This window comes from Molossus molossus, unplaced genomic scaffold (assembly GCF_014108415.1).
Source record: "Molossus molossus isolate mMolMol1 unplaced genomic scaffold, mMolMol1.p scaffold_m16_p_6, whole genome shotgun sequence".
Lineage (NCBI taxonomy): Eukaryota > Metazoa > Chordata > Mammalia > Chiroptera > Molossidae > Molossus > Molossus molossus.
Genome location: NW_023425399.1, coordinates 19,159,941 through 19,178,982, shown reverse-complemented (window position 1 = coordinate 19,178,982; position 19,042 = coordinate 19,159,941). Strand labels below are relative to the sequence as shown.

The window sequence follows — 19,042 nt, the reverse complement described above, 5'->3', positions numbered from 1 at the left end:
GGCTGTGTTTTTACCTTATCTGACTAGAGTTCTTATGACATAAAAAAGAAAATCAAAGGGTCTATTTCTGAGAAAGAGAAACAAATATTGAGGACGACTAGCATTCTCTGTCACAGAAGTGACACACTGTATTTCTATTCTTTTAACCTTCAAAATTTAGCATTAAGTTATTCAACGTCTTTACTTTTCTCCCAAACAAGACCTTAAAATATCATTTACCTGACTGTTAAAACCCCACAAATAATTATTATATGATTTTCAGCTTATTGTATAATTATATGATAATTATTTTTCAGTTATTTACTTAGATTTCTCTATGTTTATTTTCTTTGCTCACCCTTCCTTCTTATATCTTCCTCCCTGGATCATCTTTCTTTGTTGAGTATATCCTTTAGAACTTCTTTTAGTGATACCTCAGAGCTGGCATTAACTGTTTGTATTTAATTGAAAATCTTTATTTTGCTCTCACTCTTATTAATCTTTATTTTTATTGTGAAATATACATGCAAAGAGTAGACAGCATAAAGAAAAATATTAAATATTAAAAAGAACATTCATGTCCCTACCACTTAGTTTACAAACTAGAATGTTATAAATATCTTGGAGTCCAGTGATAAATATCACTTTATAATTCTGCCATCATGGTAAGCACATCCTGAATTTTTAATTATACCGTTGGGTGTTGTTTTTTGAATACTTGTACCATGGGTTTTTGCTGTTACACTATGTTCCATTTTGAGTTGATTTTCGTATACGAGTTAATTTTCATGAAGTATGGACTCACATTCATTCTTTTACATACAGATATCCAGTTGTCCCAGCACCATGTTCTTTCCCCATTGAATAGTCTTGGCATTGTTGTTAAAAATCAGTTGACCAGCCCTGGCCGGTTTGGCTCAGCGGTTAGATCTTCGGCCTGTGGTCTGGAGAGACCCGGGTTCGGTTCCCGCTAAGGGCATGTACCTCGGTTGCAGTTTGTCCCAGGCCCTGGTTGGGTCGTGCGGGTGGTAGCCACTCGATGTGTCCCTTTCACATCTATGTTTCTCTCTCTCTCTCTTCCTCCCACTCTATCTCAACAAAATGTTGAAAAATGTCCTCTGGTGAGGATTAAAAAAAAAAAAAAGACCTAAAAAAAAAATCAGTTGACCATAAATGTAAGGATTTATTTCTGGACTCTCAATTCTATTTCATTGCATAGATGTACATGTATAAGCTTATGCCAGTACCATGCTGTCCTCATTACTATAGGTTTGTGATAAGTTTTGAAACTTATCAAATAAAAATACTCTTCAAATAAAAATACAAATAAAAGAAGTTAGGACAACTCTCAGGCTCTCACTAAAGAAAGTTCTAATTGCCCTGGCCAGTTTGGCTCAGCGGTTAGAGCGTCGGCCTGCGGTCCAGAGAGACCTGGGTTCGGTTCCCGCTAAGGGCACGTACTTCGGTTGCAGTTTGTCCCCGGCCATGGTTGGTCGTGCGGGTGGCAGCCACTCGATGTGTCCCTTCACGTCGATGTTTCTCTCTCTCTCCCCCTTCCTCTCTCTCCCTCCCCCTCTATCTGTACAAAAAATGGAAAAGTATCCTCGGGTGAGGATAAAAAAAAAAAAGTTCTAATGTACATACTTTGTTCTTGCCTTTCCATATAAATTTTAGGATATTTTCAATTTCTGCAAAAAAAAGGAAGCTATGACTGTATTTTGATAGGGATTGTGTTAAATCTGTAATTCAATTTGAGGAGTACTGCCATGCTACTGTTAAGCCTTCTAATCCATAAACAGAATATCTTTCAGTTTATTTAGGTTTTAAAATTTTCTTTCCATACTGTTTCATAATTTTCAGTGTCCAAGTCATGTTTCTTTTGTTAAATTTATTCCTATTTTATTCTTTCTGATGCTATTGTAAATGAAATTTTCTTTTTTTTTTTTTTCATCCTCACCTGAGAACATTTTTCCATTTTTGTTCAGATAGAGAGGGAGGGAGGGGGGGGGGAGAGAGAGAGAGAGAGAGAGAGAGAGAGAAACATTGACGTGAAAGGGACACATCGAGTGGCTGCGTCACGCATAACCCCAACCGGGGCCGGGTACAAACTGCAACCGAGGTACGTGCCCTTAGCGGGAACCGAACCTGGGTCTCTCTGGACCGACGCTCCAACTACTGAGCCAAACCGGCCAGGGCTGAAATTGTTTTCTTAATTTCATTTTCAGATTGTCCATTGTTAGTGTTTAGAAATACAATTTATTTTTGTTTATTGATTTTGGATGCTGCAACCTTGCTGAACTTGTATTAGTTCTAAGTTTTGGTGGGTATTCCTTAGGATTTTTTTTCATACAAGATCATTTAATCTGAAAATAGTCTTACTTTCCTATCTAGATTCCTTATATTTTGTTTTTGCCTAATGGCCCTGGCTCCAATATGATGTGAACTAGAAGTGGTATGCAGCATCCTTGTTCTTATCTCATTCCTGATCTTAGGGAGAAATTAGCCTCCCACCATGAAGTATGGTGTAAGCTGTGGGTTACTGTGGGTTACTGTGAACATATCTGACCATGATATGCTCTAGTGTACATATACAAGAGTTCTCCAAGGTGTATACTGGGAGCAGAAATGCTTGGGCCATAGGGTATGCATGTGTTTTTACAAGAAATACCTAATTGTTTTCTAAAGTGATTATACCAATTTATTATTCCCTCAGCACTGTGTGAAAGGACCCAGTGCTACATCTTTGCTTACACTCAGTATGTATGAGGTTTTTTTCCTTCCCCCAATGTACAGATAAGAAGAAATAGTAGTTATAATTTGTATTTCATTGGTTACTGATGACATTGAGCATCTTTAAACATATTAGCCATTTATGTTTCCTCCTATGTGAAATGCCCATTCACATTTTTTGCTCATTTTTCTATTGTCTTTTTTTTATTGCCTCATAGGCAATCTTTATATATCTGATTCTGGAACTTTTGTCAGTTATATGTATTGCAAAAATCTCCCAGTTTGTAATTTGTCTTTTCACTCTCTTTATATCTTTTTATTTTAATTTTTTTTTCTTTATTGATTGTAAGAGAGAGGAAGGGAAAGGGAGAGAGAGATAGAAACATCGATGAGAGAGAACATCGATTGGCCACCTCCTTCATGCCTCCCACTGGGGATCAGGCCCACAACCTAGGCATGTGTCCTGACCAGGAATCAAACCGGCGACCTCTTGGTGCATGGATTGATGCTCAATCACTGAGCCACACCGGCCGGGCTCTTTATATCTTTTAAATGAACAGCTATTCTTAATTTTATAGTTAAACTTATCAGTCTTATCCTTTATGGTTTTGTACTTTTTTGTAACTTAAGAAATCTATCCTTCTCCCAAAGCCAAAGAGATATTTTACTGTTTGCTTCTAACATTTTTCAAGTTTTGTCTTCCACATTTAAGTCTTTGATCCCTTGAAACTGATCTGCATGGATTGAGATAGGGCTCTATTAATTTTTTCTTATTGGATAGTAATGTATTAAAATGTTCATCTTTATCCAATTGATATGCAGTACAGCTTTGACAAGTAGCAGGTTTCTTATATGTGATGCTCTGTTACTGAGCTTTCTGTTCTGTTCATTAGGCTAGCCCTCAGTCCAAATAATACTTTCTTCATTATTATAAGTGTATGATGAATCTTGACAATTAGAAGGACAAGTTCCCCCAAGCTTGCATCTTCAAAAGTGATTTGGCTAATTAATCTTGGCTCTTGGCTCCTCCATACAAATTTTAGAGTCAACTTTTCTAGTTCCATGTTGAGATTTTAAATGAAATTATATGAACTCTAGATTAATTTGAGGGAAAATTGACATTCTTATGAATTGAGTCTTTTCTATCCAAGAACATAATTATGTCTCCCCATTTTTTTAGGTCTTATTTAGTGTCTTTCAATTTTTTAAAGCTTTGTTAAATTAGTATTTTAATTTTGGAGGGATGTAAGTTTTTTGTTATTGCATTTTCTATTGTTGATGAAATGTTCTTGACCTTAATCTCATATCTGAAAACCTTGCTATATTCTTATTTTTATCCATAAATAAGGAATTATACCACTGAATATGGTGTAAGTTTGTTATAGATATCTTATTCTGGTTAAGAAAATTGTTGAGCTCAGCAAGTGTGGCTCAGTGGTTGAGTGTTGACCCATGCACCAAGAGGTCGCCAGTTCGATTCCCAGTCAGGGCACATGCCCAGGTTGTGGGCCCGATCCCCAATGGGGGGCATGCAGGAGGCAGCCAATGTTCTCTATCATTGATGTTTCTCTCTCTCTCTCTCTCTCTCCCTCTCCCTTCCTCTCTATCTAAAATCAATAAAGAAAAAAAAAATTTTTTAAAGAAAATTGTGAATTTAAGAGAGTTTTCTACTGTATCTATTTAGATAATGGTTTCTCTTTTTAAATCTAGTAATGTGGTAAATTATATTAATAGAGTTTTCTCCTTTATTGTCTTCTTTTTGGATTAATCACGTATTTCCATTTTTCTCATGTTATCTTACTATTTTTTTAAGTAATTTTTTATTACAGATGTCCCTTTTTCCCCCATTGACACCCCCACACACACACACTTTCACTGCATTGTTGTCTGTGTCCATTGGTTATGCATATATTGGTTTATCTCTTCCTGCTGCCCCCTCCTTCCCTCGGAAGTTTGTCAGTCTGTGCCCTACTTCCATGTCTCTGGATCTGTTTTGTTCATCAGCTTATTTTGTACATTATATTCCACAAATAAGTGAGATCATGTGATACTTGTCTTTCTTTGATTGGCTTATTTCACTTAGCATAATATTCTCCAGGTCATTCCATGTCATCTCAAAGGATGAAATCTTTCTTAACAGCTGCATCGTATTCCATTGTGTACATGTACCATAACTTTTTCATCCATTTATCTACTGGTGGGCACTTGGGCTGATCTTAGCTATTGTAAATAGAGCTACTATGAACATGGGGGTGCATATAATCTTTCTGATTGGTGTTTCAGGCTTCTTAGAATATATTCCTAGAAGTGGAATCACTGAGAATTTTTAATTTTTTAAGGAAACTCCATATTGTTTTCCATAGTGGCTGCAATGGTCTGCATTCCCACCAGCAGTGTACTGGAGTCCCCTTTTTTCCACTTCCTTGCCAGCACTTGTTTGATGATTTGTTGATGGCAACCATTCTGGCAGGTGTGAGGTGATACCTCATAGTCATTTTAATTTGCATCTCACTAATGGTTGAGCATTTTTTCATATGTCTCTTGGCCATTTGTATGTACTGTTCGGAGAAGTGTCTGTTCAGGTCCTCTGCCCATTTTTAAATTGGAATGTTTGTCTTCCTTTTGTTAAGTTGTATGAGTACTGTATGTATTTTAGAAATTAACCCCTTATCTGATGTATCATTGGCAAATATGTTCTCCCATACAGTCGGTTCCCTTTTCATTTTGATGTTTGTTTCTTTTACTGTGCAGAAGCTGTTTAGTTTGATGTAGTCCCATTTATTAACTTTTTCCTTTGTTTCTCTTGCCCTAGGCAATGTAATGGTGAAAACTCTTATTATTCTTTTAGTAGTTAATCTAAAGATTTCAACCCAAATCCTTGACTTTGTAAAGACTAGCTTTGGCTGGCATGGCTCAGTTAGTTAGAGCATCATTCTGTACACTGAAAGGTCTCAGGTTTGATCCCCGATCGGGGTGCCTATGGAGACAACTGATTGATGTTTCTCCGTCTCACTTTCTCTCTCTCTCTCTGAAATCAATAAAAACGTATTCTCAGGTGAGGATTGGGGAAAAAAAAGACTTAATTAGTACCTTTACCACTTCACAGATGATGCCAAGGACCTGAGAACACTTTTATGCCCCTCCTGACTGTGTATTGTGAAATATTTTAGTTATTTTTTTTTGTTGTTCAGGTAGAGTGGGAGGGAGAGAGAGGAACAGAGAGAGAGAGAGAAACATCGATGTGAAAGGAACATATCGAGTGGCTGCAACCGAGGTACACGCCCTTAGCGGGAACCGAACCTGGGTCTCTCAGGACCGCAGGCCGACGCTCTAACCGCTGAGCCAAACCGGCCAGGGCTGAAATATTTTAGTTCTATATGTATTCCAGTTGCCACAGAGATTTTTGTTTTATACAGTCAGTATTACAATATTTACTTAGCTTTACCCACATACTTACCCTTTCTGTTTGTACTCTGTTTCTTGCTTCTTTAGGCCCTGGCCGGTTTGGCTCAGCAGTTAGAGCATCGGCCTGCGGTCCAGAGAGACCCGGGTTCGGTTCCCACTAAGGGCACTTAACCTCGGTTGCAGTTTGTCCCTGGCCCTGGTTGGTTGTGCGGGTGGCAACCACTCGATGTGTCCCTTTCACATCGATGTTTCTCTTTCTCTCTGTTCCTCTCTCTGCCTCCCACTCTACCTGAACAAAAAATGGAAAAATGTCTTTGGGACGATAAAAAAAAAGGAAAAAGGAAAAAAAGAACTCCCTTTAGTATTTATTTTAATGCAGTATTTATCTTAAAATGTATCTTTCCCTCTTTTTTTGAATAATATTTTTGCTAAATATGACATTCTAGGTTAGCATTGAACTTTTTTCAACACTATATAAATGTTTTCTACTATGTTCTGGTTTCCAGCCTTTCTATTGAAAAGTCAGCTGTCAATCTTCTTGCTGCTCCTTTGACGAATTTGTTTTTCCCCCTCTGTCTCCTTTTAAGATTTTCTCCTTGAGTTTTATCAGTTTTACTGTGATACTTAGTTATGATTTTCTTTGTATTTTTTCAGCTTGATGTCCACAGGGTTTAAAAACTTCCATCAGTTTCAGAAAAGTCTTGACCCTTTTTTTTTTTTTTAATGTTTTTATTGATTTTTTGGGAGAGAGAGGAAGGGAGAGAGAAAAAAATCAATCAGTTGCCTCTTGCACACCCTGCCTGAGGATCGAGCCTGCAACCCAAGCAAATGCCCTAACCAGGAATGGAACCGGGACCTCTTAGCCCATGGGAGGACGCTCAATCCACTGAGCCACACCAGCCGGGCAAGCCCTGACTTTTATTTCCTCAAATTTCTGTTCCATTTTGCTACTCTCCTTGTGAACTTCAATTACACATTAGACTGCTGTAATAGGTTTCTTTCTTCTCTTTCCTGTATTTTCCTGTGTTTTTCCTCCTCTGAGCCTCATTCTGGATATTTCCTGTAGGATTATTGTATAGTTCAGCTGTGACTAATGTATTAAGCCCATCTATTACTGTCTTAATTTCAGTTACTATATTTTTTAGTTCTAGAATTTACATTTTATTCTTGATAGATTCTGAAATTCTTCATCTTGTCATATATTTTCTTGACCATATTCAGAGTTGTTTTATAGCCCTTGTCAAGTAGCTCTAGTGTCGATAGCCCCTGGAGGTCTTTTTCTTTTCTGTATTTTATCTCTTTTGGTGTGCAGTCATTTTGGTCCTATCTCCTGGTAGGCTTGGTAATTTTTATTCAAAACCAGAATCATCATATGAAAACTACAAAGATAATTTGTGGCTCAGGATGATTTTCTGTTCTTAAAATAAAAAAGAGCCCTGGCCGGGGTGTGGCTCAGCAGTTAGAGCATCGGCCCACGGACCAGAGAGACCCAGGTTCAGTTCTTGCTAAGGGCACGTACCTCGGTTGCAATTTGTCCCCAGCCCTGGTCAGGGTTGTGTGGGTGGCAACCAGTCAATGTCTCTCTTTCACATCGATTTCTCTCTCTCTCTCTCTCTCTCTCTCTCTCTCTCTCTCTTACTCCCTCTCTCCCTCCCTCTCTATCTGCAGATAAATGCAAAAAAAATGTCCTTTAATGAGGATGAAAAAAACAAAATAATGTACTTTTGTTTCTTACAGGCACTTATAGTAGAGCCAGACCAACTCAATCCAATATGGGATTGAACTGATTCAGACTGTTTTTTGTGTGATAGCTAGTTTATATTCTAGTTTGCCCTTATTCTGGTGTGTACCCCTCAATCCCAGTTATATAGCCTGTGATATTTTCCAAACCTTTCTTCCTTGGCAGACCCTGAGATCCATTTTTTATCTCTCCCACACATTAAGACTGCTGGAAGCTTTGCTCAGCCTAAAGTACTTTCTTTAAGTCCTGTCTGCTTAGTCACTCTGAATTCCAATTTTGGTTTCCCTGTCCCCATGAAACTGCCACAAGCTCTGCTCAGCTTTTTTTTTTTTTTTTTGTCAGCCAGTTTGTACTTTATTGACCCATGAAGCTCAGGCCTTGACCGCATACTTCCACAGTAGGTATAGCCACTCCTTCCATTGCTGCTTCTTGGTCATCAAGTTTTCTTCATGCTTGTTGAGCTGATAGCACATGTCCCATGTTTTCTTGGGCCGCAGATCCAAGGGTTTGTACTTCTTTCCCCTGTAGAATTTCCTGAGGTTCTCTTTCTGAGTCTGGTTAATGACGGTAAGAACACAGGCAATAGATTTGCAAACAACCTGGACCTTAGAAAGTTTGGAAGTCACACTGCCTGTCACTTTGGTGACGCACAGCTGAGGCAGCTCCACCTTCAGGTCATCCAGCTGTTTGAGCAGCTCCTCCTCCTTCTTGCTGCTAAGGTCTCCAGCCTTAATTTTGGCCATTGCTGACCAAGCCTCCACCTGCTTTCTGCTCGGCTTCTTAGCCTGTGCTGCTGATAAGCTGCAAGATGTGTTGGGTGAAAAGCAGTGTAAAATATCAGACTCACCTGAATATTGTTTTCCTTCTTACTGGAATCTTAGCCTCTCAAATTCTGGCTGATTTGATAATTTTTTAATGCCTTGAAAGAGATTTCTTTTTGTTTTGATATTTTATTTGGATTTCTTTTTTTTTTTTACTTGTTCTTGGTGAGAGGGTTCAGTCTGTCTGATTCTGACTGGTTTTTCACAGCCAAAATCAGAAGTTATTAGAATTTTTTAATCCGTCTTATAGTACAAGAATAAACCCAGCTGAATTATGATATATTATCATTTTAGTATACTGTTGGACTTGATTTGTTAGTATCTGCTTTAATAATAACTTAAATTTGCCCTGGCCAGTTTGGCTCAGCGGTTAGAGCGTCGGCCTGCGGTCCGGAGAGACCTGGGTTCGGTTCCCGCTAAGGGCACGTACTTCGGTTGCAGTTTGTCCCCGGCCCTGGTTGGTTGTGCGGGTGGCAGCCACTCAATGTGTCCCTTCACATCAATGTTTCTCTCTCTCTCTCTCCCTTCCTCTCTCTCCCTCCCACTCTATCTGTACAAAAAATGGAAAAATATCCTCGGGTGAGGATAAAAAATATATATATATATATATAATAATAACTTAAATTTTTTTTGCTAGTCCTATTTTAGTATTAAGGTTATCTAGCTTCATAAAATGAGTTTGGGATGTTTCTTGTATTCATTTTCTCTGTGTGTAACAACAAAATTATCTTGTACTTCTTTGTTTTGTAGAACTCTCCTTTTCTTCAATCCTCACTCGAGGATATTTTCCCATTGATTTTTAGATAGAGTAGGAGGGAGTGAGGAAGAGAGAGAAAGAAAAACATCGATGTGAGAAGGACACATCTATTGGTTGCCTCCCAAACAACCCCGGCAGGGGCTGGGGATCGAACCTGCATCTGAGGTACGTGCCCTTGACCAGGAATCAAACCTGCAACTCTTTGGGTCCGTGGGCTGACACTAACCACTGAACAAAACTGGCCAGGGTTATAACTCTCTTTTTCAAAATAACAATTATATGGTCCTTTTTCTCATTCCTAATCTTTTTTATTTGTACCTGTCTCATTTTTATCTTGGTCAGTCTGGCAGGGTTTCATAATTTCATCAATCCTATATTATATGTTGGTTTATTACATTATTAATAAAGTAATAAATAACCCTCTTTTTGGGTTAATGGTATTGTTCCTTCACTAATGTCTTAAACTGGATACTTAGATCATTTGTTTATCATCCAGTCCTTTTTAAAAATATAAGTTTTGAAGCCTGTGGATTTCCCTGTACTACATTGGCATATCTAACAATTAGGATATGTAATGTTTCCAACTCCCACTGTGACTTCTTTGATCAGTGGATTCTTTACAAGAGTCCTGCCCAGGGCCACCTGGTATGAACTACAAAGTGATCTGCAGATGGTTGCCACTTATCCTGGACTTGGAGATGCCTGAAAGAGAACCAAGGCCATCTGATGCTAGTTCTGAACCTGGGACCACTTAGTAAGAGGCACAGGGTATGCTGAGGCCAGATGCTGCTTGTTTGGGGTTTGAGAAATTTTAGGAAAGTCTGCAGCATGAGCCAAGACAGGCAGTTTGTATGGAAAAGCCATTGGAAGCAGCTTGGGTGGGCCGGGTCTCAAGGAATCACCAGGGCAAGGCAAACAGTGTTTGTCAAGTTGATGGACACTCAGATGTGGTACCAGTCTATCTGCAGGGGTGGCTCAGCAAAGGAACAGTGGCTTCTGCCAGCACTTCTTTCTGGGAGAAAGCTGCCCCTCCAGCCCTCTCCCTAAAACCAGAGCAGTCAGTTCCTCATATGTCCCTGGCACCTTTCAAGCTGCCGCCCCAGTGCTGAAGCTCAGAGCAAGTAAGTCTGCAGGCCCTTTAAGAGGAATGCCTGGGACTCTAGAAGACCTCTGTCTCATTCAACCTCAAGTCATGGGGACTTCTCTTCCCAGCACTGGAACCCTGGACTGGTGTGGGGCTAGGACTCCTCGCTCCTCAGGGGATTCTTCTGCAGCTGAGATAACCTTCCTAGTTTTTTACCACCACATATAGGTATGGGGCCCATTCAACATCTGCCCCTCCTGCCAGACTCCACCTGGCTTCAGGCAGCTCTAAATGATGTGTTCTATAGTTTAGTTGTAATTTGGAAGTGGTTGTGGGAGGAGGCAAATATAGTGTTTACCTACTCGGCCATCTTGACTGGAAGCCTCCACATTTCTCCGGATATAGAATTCTGGAGAATCTATGTTAATACATTTTTCTCGGTATCATAATCAGTTATCATCTGTTGTAGTTGAGAAGTTTGCTGTTTAATTCATTCCTTTGGTGGTAGTCTTTCCTTTCTCTTTTTCTTTTTTTAAATCCTCACTCAAGGATACTTTTTTATATTTCTTCAGACAGAGTGGGCAGGAGGGAGGGAGGGAGGAACATCAATGTGAGAGAGAGACATCGACTGGTTGCCTCCCGCACGACCCTGACCAGGGCTGGGGACAAACCACAACCAAGGTACGTGCCCTTGGGCAGAATCAAACCCACGACTCATCAGTCTGCAGGCCGATCCTCCAACCCCTGAGCCAAATCAGTCAGGGCTCCCTTTGGCTGCTTTTAAGAGTTTCTTTTTGTCTTTGGTTTTACTGTAAATAGGAGTGGATTTGCTTGGGATTCATTTGATGTCCTAACTCTGAGGACTAGTGTCAGCCATTTATGGAAATTTCTAAACCATGATCTCTTTGAATATTTTTCTTCTAGCCTCTTTTAGAATACTGATACGAGTCTCCCTCTCTCTTCCATGTCTCTCAGTCACTTTGTTTTGATATTTTTTAAATATATTTAAGTACTTCTTTTATTTCTTAAAATATAAGGTACTCAAGTCTAGTCTTATGGTTAGGAATTCTCAAGAGGACTTTTCCTTTTATTCCCACTCTACTTTAGACCAAACCAGGCCCAAAGCCCTACTACCTACGGTGGGGGGACTCATTTTATTCCCAGCAGCTTAGCTATTCATTTAAAAAGACATTTTGTTAATAAGCATTTTAAATGTTTTGTACTTCTATCTACCTTGGCCTTCCTAGTTTTCAGCAGAGTTTTTGTTCATGTGCTGCTTCCAGCACAGCCCTTGTTTCTGTGGTGACCTGATTTTCTCCTGCACTAGTTCCAGAGCTCATGTTTTATCTCCTTCCCTTGTCTTGCATCTGTTCAGAGCAGCTCCCTCCATCTCTGCTTCAAACTACTGTTTTCACATATTCACAGCTAAATGTCACGCTTTTCATCTATTATCTGGCAACAATTTTCTGGCAAATGTCCATTTGCCATTTTGCTGTTCCTGTAATACCTCTGTTTACCTCCTATGTTGGTTCCTTTTCAGATACTAATTTCTTCTTTTTTTTTTTTTTAATATTTTATTTATTTTTTTGTTACAGATATTTTACCTTTTTTACCCCATTGGCACCCCCCGCCCCGCCCCGTCCCCGGCTTAGTTGTTCGAGTCCATTGATCATGCATACATGCATATATCAGATACTAATTTCTTAATGAGCTCTTGTTATTAGATCATTGTGGGAGGAGCCAAGACCGTGTCCCTTCAGCCTTGTCTTTTCTCCAGGCATCTAGAGGGCTGCTTACATGCAAAGCCTCCCCCCCCTACTCCTACCCTGGCTCCTTGGTGCTGAACCAGGTTCAGGAAAGCCCTGTTATAGTCCATCCCCTTTATTTCAAGTAAGAGATTATTGGCCTCTCCCCTCAAGGTGTGCTACTTTGGAGAACTCAAAACTATTACCTTTATCTAAGACCTGCAACCCCAAGACCCCCTCCTTATGTGGCTACCACTGCACTCCAGGCTCTGTCAGAAACAATGTCCATTTCTTGTTTGCTTTTCGGGGATTTCTTTATGCTACCACTTTAAAACTGAAGTTACACTAAAAAAATTCCTGCTAACTCTTCCGTTGGAGTCCATTTGTTTGTATCTTGTTTAAGTCTTTCACATTTATGTTCATAATAAAAGAGATCTATTCTTGGCATGCCCTCTCTGCTGTCAGGGCTCATGAAATTGGTTGTATCATTTTCTATCTTTATTTACTCTTTGGAAGAGTTTGAATGTAAAACAGGGATTATCTGTTCCTTGAAGGTTTTTTAAAACCTCATCTGTAAAACTACATAGGCCTGGTTCCTTTTCCTGGGAAGATTTTTAACTTCTATTTCAGTTTTTATTTTATCTTTTCAGTCCTCACCCAAGGATAATTTTCTATTTATCTTCAGATAGAGAGGGAGGGGGAAAGAGAAATACTGACATGAGAGGGACACATCGACTGGTTGCCTCCCTATTGAACCTGCGACTCTCTGGTTGACGGGCCGACGCTCTAACCACTGAGAAAACTGGCCAGGGCTCTACTTCAGTTTTTGAAAACAGTGATCTGCCCTGGCTGGTTTGGCCTAGCGGTTAGAGCGTCGGCCTGCAAACCCCCGAGTCGCAGGTTTGGTTGCGGTTCATCCCCGGCCCTAGTTGGGTCATGCGGGAGGCAACCAGTCAATGTGGCTCTATCCATCTGATGTTTCTCTCTATCCCTCCCACTCTATCTGATGATAGAAAAATATCCTCGGGTGAGGAAAGAAAAAACGAACATTGATCTAATCAGATACTCTATTTCTTCTTGAGTCTATGATAATTTACATTTTTCTGGAAGAATTTTCCATTGAAACTATTTTCGAATTTATTGCCATAAAATGTCCTAAGGAACTAGGGCATAGCGTTCATAGCGTTCACTTTATATGTATTGTTTGCATTTTTTCACAAAGAGAAGGGATTAATATATAAAATGAAGACTAACTGCCATCTCCCAATAATGACTGGTATCCTGAGGTGGGGTGGGGAGATGGAAGCCTCGACCCTGCCTTCCACTCAACAAACCTGTGCTCAGCTCATCAGCCTATTCCAACTTCTCTTTCTCAGTCTTAGGAAAAGTCCTTAGTGCTGTGGGCAGTGCCCAGCTATTGATGTCCCAGAAATTCCAGCAGTTCCGGGGCCTCTGTGAGCAAAACTTGGTGAGTATGATTCTTATTCCTCCATAGCAGGGGCTCTAGCCTTTGGCTGCCTGCCAGACCCCTATCTGGATTAGCCCCTCTCTGACCTTCTTCAGGCTCTGCTGCCTCCTCATGGCATTAGAAAGGTCACAACAGTGCGTGTCCATGCCTAGTGCAGGCAAGGGACCAGGAATGATCCTTTCAGATTAGTAATACCTTTTGAAGTAGAAAAGTGATATAAAAGTAGCCAATACAAGTTAAAGATTAATTAGCTGAATTATTTATATAAAATATATTCTTCTATATCTAAGAAGACAGTCAAGGTAAGAAATGTAAAAATACCACCACTAAGCTTGATGGGTTTCCCTCTCTCCAACTAGCTAGAGGGGCTGTACTCCTAGGGGTGGAGGACAGTGGCAGACTGTCTCCGGGACCTATAGAGGTTGGCTTGGGCAGTCATGACGATGAACATGTTGTCAGAGAACAAAATGATGGGAGGGAAACCACATGGATTCTGTAATCATACCTACCTGGGAGGGATCCAGGCTTCTCCCCCACCTCACTGTGAGACCATGACCAGGAACTTCTGTTTCCTCCCCGTAAAATGAGATCAGTTATCAGTCTGGCATGCATTAAGGACATGAGGACCTTCCTCCCTGTAGCCCTAGAGTGGTGGCAAAGGCTTCGGTCCCCCCATGTATGTGCAGGGCCTACTCTCCCAAAGATCTCCACCATCAGGGCTGGCGGGAACTAGCTTAATTCACTCATGCAGAAACTGGCCCTGGGAATAGGAGAGCAGACTAGGCCCAAAGAGACCCCAACCATGGCCAGCAGGACCAGGAGACCATATGTGGGGTGCAGGACAAGCCTCTGCCTTGCTTGCCCCACTGATATGACTCTGCCCCACAGAACCCTGATGCCAATCCACGTCCAACAGCCCAGGACCTGGCAGGGTTCTGGGACCTGCTACAGCTGTCCATCGAGGATATCAGCATGAAGTTTGATGAACTCTACCATCTCAAGGCCAACAGCTGGCAGCTAGTGGAGACGCCCGAGAAGAGGAAGGTGAGCATGGAGCAGTGCGGAGGGGAAGTCCAGGGACAAATTCCTGGTCGGCAATAACGCTGCCCACATCGGTCAGTGCTGCTTGGCTCCCTTCTCCGTGTGTCGTCTTTGAGCTGGGGGCTCACATCCATCTGTGCATGAGGTCCATGCTTAGCACCCGTCCAGCATGCTGCCCCCCCCTTGAAGCATGCCCTCCTGGCTGCATGTTCAGAAAATGGGGTTCCTGGTAGACATGTCCACAGCCTTGAACACTAGTGTTGACCTGGCTGTTGGAATTCCAGAGGCAGAAAAATGGTCCTCCTGGGACCACACAGGAATATACAGGGGTCAGCTTCCATCTGTAAAAAAGTGGTACCCAATGACCCCTATGGTTACTGGGTACTGGACTGTGGGCCTTGTAAGTTCTGAGTCCCTAGAATAGCATGTGACCTGAGAGTTGGAGGCCTGGAATTTAAATCCCACCTGTGGCTGTGTGACTCAGGTTCATTCCTGCCTGAGTCTCAGGCTCCCAGTGGTTCAAAGCAGGGGTGGAAACAGGTCAACTGTCCATCCCTTCCTGCTGGAACAGTCTGAGATTCTAAGCTTGCTTTTTGCTCCTATGCCTGTGCTATTCCCACTGTCATCGCTTCTTGTGGCTTTCTGATTCCAAATATGTGTTGCTTTTGCCCTGTGCAGGGAGGCTGCCAGCATATAGGGGGTGGTAGTGCCACACAAAAGGTGGCACCTTTATTTTATTTTTCTTCCCTCCTCACTGTCTTACTAAAGGAAGAAAAGAAACCACCCCCTCCGGTCCCAAAGAAGCCAGCCAAATCCAAACCAGCAGTGAGCCGCGACAAGGCCTCGGATGCTGGGGACAAGCAGCGTCAGGAGGCCCGCAAGAGACTCCTGGCGGCCAAGCGGGCAGCTTCCGTGAGGCAGAACTCAGCCACAGAGAGCGCCGATAGCATCGAGATTTATGTCCCTGAGGCCCAGACCCGGCTCTGAGACCAGGAAGCAGGAAGCAAACAATTTTGAGTCATTTTAAAAACCCACACAAACTAAATGAGAATGGAACAAAAATTTTCTTAACCTTTAGTATGGTTATTCTATCTAGAGACCCTGAGCCAACTTTCAAATTGACGCATACAAGGGCTCACAATTTGGCTTCTTTGGGTCCCTCCCAGCTTTAGGTTATGAAGACTTCACACAACAAAAACATAAAACTTTTTTTTCCTCTTGCTGGCCGTGGTGGACTAGATAGATGGACTTCAGCAACTCCCCGGCCTCCAGACTGCAGTCTTTTTACTTGTTCTATCTAATGAGAACTTAAACTAGCTTGTTTACAAGACGACGACAGTCCAAGGGCAGCCTTGGGCACCTGCCATGTCCTTCCTTCTTTTCCCAGCTACCCTCGCTCTGACCTCAGAGTTTTCATTCTTATGTTTCTCTTTGCCCTTCAGAGCTCACACAGGGGTCACCATCCTGGCTGGCGGCTTTCTGGTTCTCAGTGCCCTTTGTGGCAGAGAGATGGACATGCGTTTCCTCCCCCACCAAGTGCTCACACACAGTCACACATGTGCACACACACAGATGTAGGTTCCTCCCAGCAGAAGCAGCCCTGTGATCTGCCAGCCCTCAGGCAGGCAGCGCACCTCCCTGAAAAGATGAGGAGGGTTTAAGTCTTTGTGGGGGGGAATGAGATAAAAACTACAGTATCACACTCCAGACTCCCGCCTTTTTCTTCTCTCCAGCCCCTTCTTCCTTCAGCAAAATGTATGACTCAGAGTGACTTGCAGGGGACACTCGAGAGAGGGACCCCATTTGTCTGTCCCTGGCCGAGCCTTTGTACAGTACCCGAGGGGTGGGCAGCTGTCTGTAGTATGTGTACATATGCACATAGACCTTAGAGTGTATATTTACAAACGCCCATCTGCTCACCCATGCCCACCAGCGCCACCGCTGGCTCTCGGGGCACCTGGCAGGAGGCGGGTATGTGAATAGCATATATTTTTACATGTACTATATCTAGGTGTGTGTACAAGTGTGTGTAAAAATATATACCTTGTGTGTAAGCAGCCCCTCCCTTTTTTTTTTTTTTGGTCTCCCACCTGCCCAGCCTCAGTTTTCTGTTCTATTTTTTTTTTAACCCCGACCACCCTTCTCTCTCCCCTGCTCCTTCAGCCCCACTCCCAGGGTGTCATGAGCCCTGAGCTGCAGTGGCCCAGGCCTGTGGGGCAGGGTGGGGAGGGCGGGGGAGGGTGTGGCCCAGCCTGCAGCAAGCTCAGTGCACAGGGCTGCTCTCTGCTGGGTGTGGACCCCCAGCACTGGAGACGTCCTCGTGCCTAGCACTTGCTGCAGGGGCCCCATTCCAGCTTGGCCACCGTCTGTGACCTTGGGCAAGTCACTTGACCTCTGTGTGCCTCAAATTCCTCCTCTGTAAAATGGGGACAGTCCCTGCCCCTCCCTACCTCACAGGCATGTTGTGAGAATAAATGAGGTAACGTGTACCAAAGGTTTCATGGTGTTATTGCTGTGGGTGGGCCAGGCTGGGAGGAGACAGGGAGAGTGGACTCCCCCGGAGACTGAGCCAGAACCTCCCCCTCCCCCCAAACGGCAGCTCCATGGAAACAGGCGGACTTGGGCACAGGCCGTGATTCCAGCTCTGTCACACACCAGCTCTGTGATCCTGGGCAAGAAAACGAAGTTCTCGGTCCCCTCACCTGGAAAATGTGTACAGCATCTACCTTACCAGCTTCCTTGGAGAAATAAATGCGTCATTAACAGCTACTGTATGAGAGCCAAGATGGGCTGCCCTTGCTAACAACTCACACCCCCATCTCCACAGACCCAACTCTGCACATGTCTTGGGACAGGGTACTCGATACCCTCACCCTACTGCTGCCTCACAGTCAGCTACTCTACCAGGCCCAGTGCTCGCAAGTTGTTCAAAGCTCACGCTCTGGTGGGGAGACAGGCACTGAACCCGAATCCAAGTCCACAGCTGGCGGTAGAAAAAACGGTGCAGCAGTGTCCTGTGGGAACTTGTGATGGCACCGCTGGACGTGGCCCAGGCAGGAGCATCTGGTCAGCCTGGAGGACAGTGGCATTAAGCAGCTACTGCAGATGGGTGTGGCTTGCAGGGGGGAGCCTGGGAAAAGTGCATTCTAGGCAGAAGAACAGTAGGTTCCAATGCCCCGTGGTAAGAACGTGCCTTTTAGAAAGTCCTTGGGCCAGGCCAAGCTGCAGACACCTGGTCTCCCAGTGACTCAGGCCCAGGACACCTTCCCAGGAGCTTTGTTCAGGCTGCTGCCCCCACTCCAGTGGGGCTCCTCAGAGCTCATCCTAATCCGGGGGGCCAGACCCCCTGTGCTCAGGCCATGGGCTCACATCTGTGGACCCCGTTAGTGGCACTGAACAGTGACCATGGGTGGCTCTGATGAACTCCTGGGACGGGACTGGAGTCTTCCTTGGCCTACACAAGCCCTGAGACCCAGCCGGGGGTGACCTAACGGGTAAGTGAAGAGGTTTCTGCTTGCCTTGGGCACTACGCCAGACACTCAGAGGTGTGAGGGAACGCGGGAGACAACCAGGGTGGACTTAGAGGCCAACATCTAGGTAGCAGCCCAGCTCTACTGCTGATGGGCTTGTGGGACCAGGACGGACTGTTATCCTTCCCAAGCCTGAATGTTTCTGGCGGGCCCTTGGAGGTTTGGTCAGGGTCTCAGAGAGGGACCCTGCACTCCCTGAATCAGCACAATGGGTAGGGGGATGCGTCTGATGTGTAGAATCTGGGCTCCCCTCTCCACCCTTGACACAGTAGTGGAGGTACCCTCTACCCTGAGTTGAAAGAATAGTAGTATAATGAACACCATACCATGTCCTTTACCCAGAATCACCAGTTGTCAATATTTTGCCATATTAGCTTTATCCCTCTCAGGTACATACAGTTTTCTCGGAGCCATTTGAAAGTAAGCTGCATACACCATGCTCCTTCACCCCCATATAAACACCATACAACTAAGAATAAGGACATCCCTGCATGACCACAATTCCATTGTCACCCTCTAATTTAACAAGTGGTTCATGAGCACCTTCCTACCCAGGACGACACTCGGGGCCCGACATGAACACCAGCTAAAGCACAGCCACACTCCACATGCCCCAGTTATGTCCTCTATGGCTTTTCCTTTGTATCCATCCAGGATTCGACTAGGGACCATGCATTGCTTCCAGTAACCACGTTTCCTTGAATCAAAAAGTTTCCCCACTTTTTTATTTTTCATGACATT

At 43.3% G+C, this 19,042-nt stretch overlaps 2 protein-coding genes across 6 annotated transcripts in view; one reads left to right on the top strand and one right to left on the bottom strand.

Annotated features, from left to right (window-relative positions):
• The window catches only part of DLGAP4 (DLG associated protein 4), a 105,423-nt gene extending 88,567 nt beyond the window's left edge, over positions 1 to 16,856 (top strand). For 4 of the 5 annotated variants that reach the window (XM_036244221.1, XM_036244219.1, XM_036244220.1 and 1 more), the window contains 3 exons: positions 13,639 to 13,730; positions 14,619 to 14,774; positions 15,540 to 16,856. In XM_036244221.1, the coding sequence (XP_036100114.1) occupies positions 13,639 to 13,730; positions 14,619 to 14,774; positions 15,540 to 15,758 (467 nt within the window). In that variant the 3' untranslated portion in view covers positions 15,759 to 16,856. The remainder of the gene's footprint in view (positions 1 to 13,638; positions 13,731 to 14,618; positions 14,775 to 15,539) is intronic. The other variant, XM_036244222.1, reaches the window with a different exon arrangement.
• LOC118618182 (60S ribosomal protein L35-like) lies at positions 8,227 to 8,598 on the bottom strand. Its single transcript, XM_036244224.1, has one exon. The coding sequence runs from the start codon at positions 8,596 to 8,598 to the stop codon at positions 8,227 to 8,229; it is 372 nt and encodes a 123-aa protein (XP_036100117.1).
• Positions 16,857 to 19,042: the final 2,186 nt, after the last annotated feature.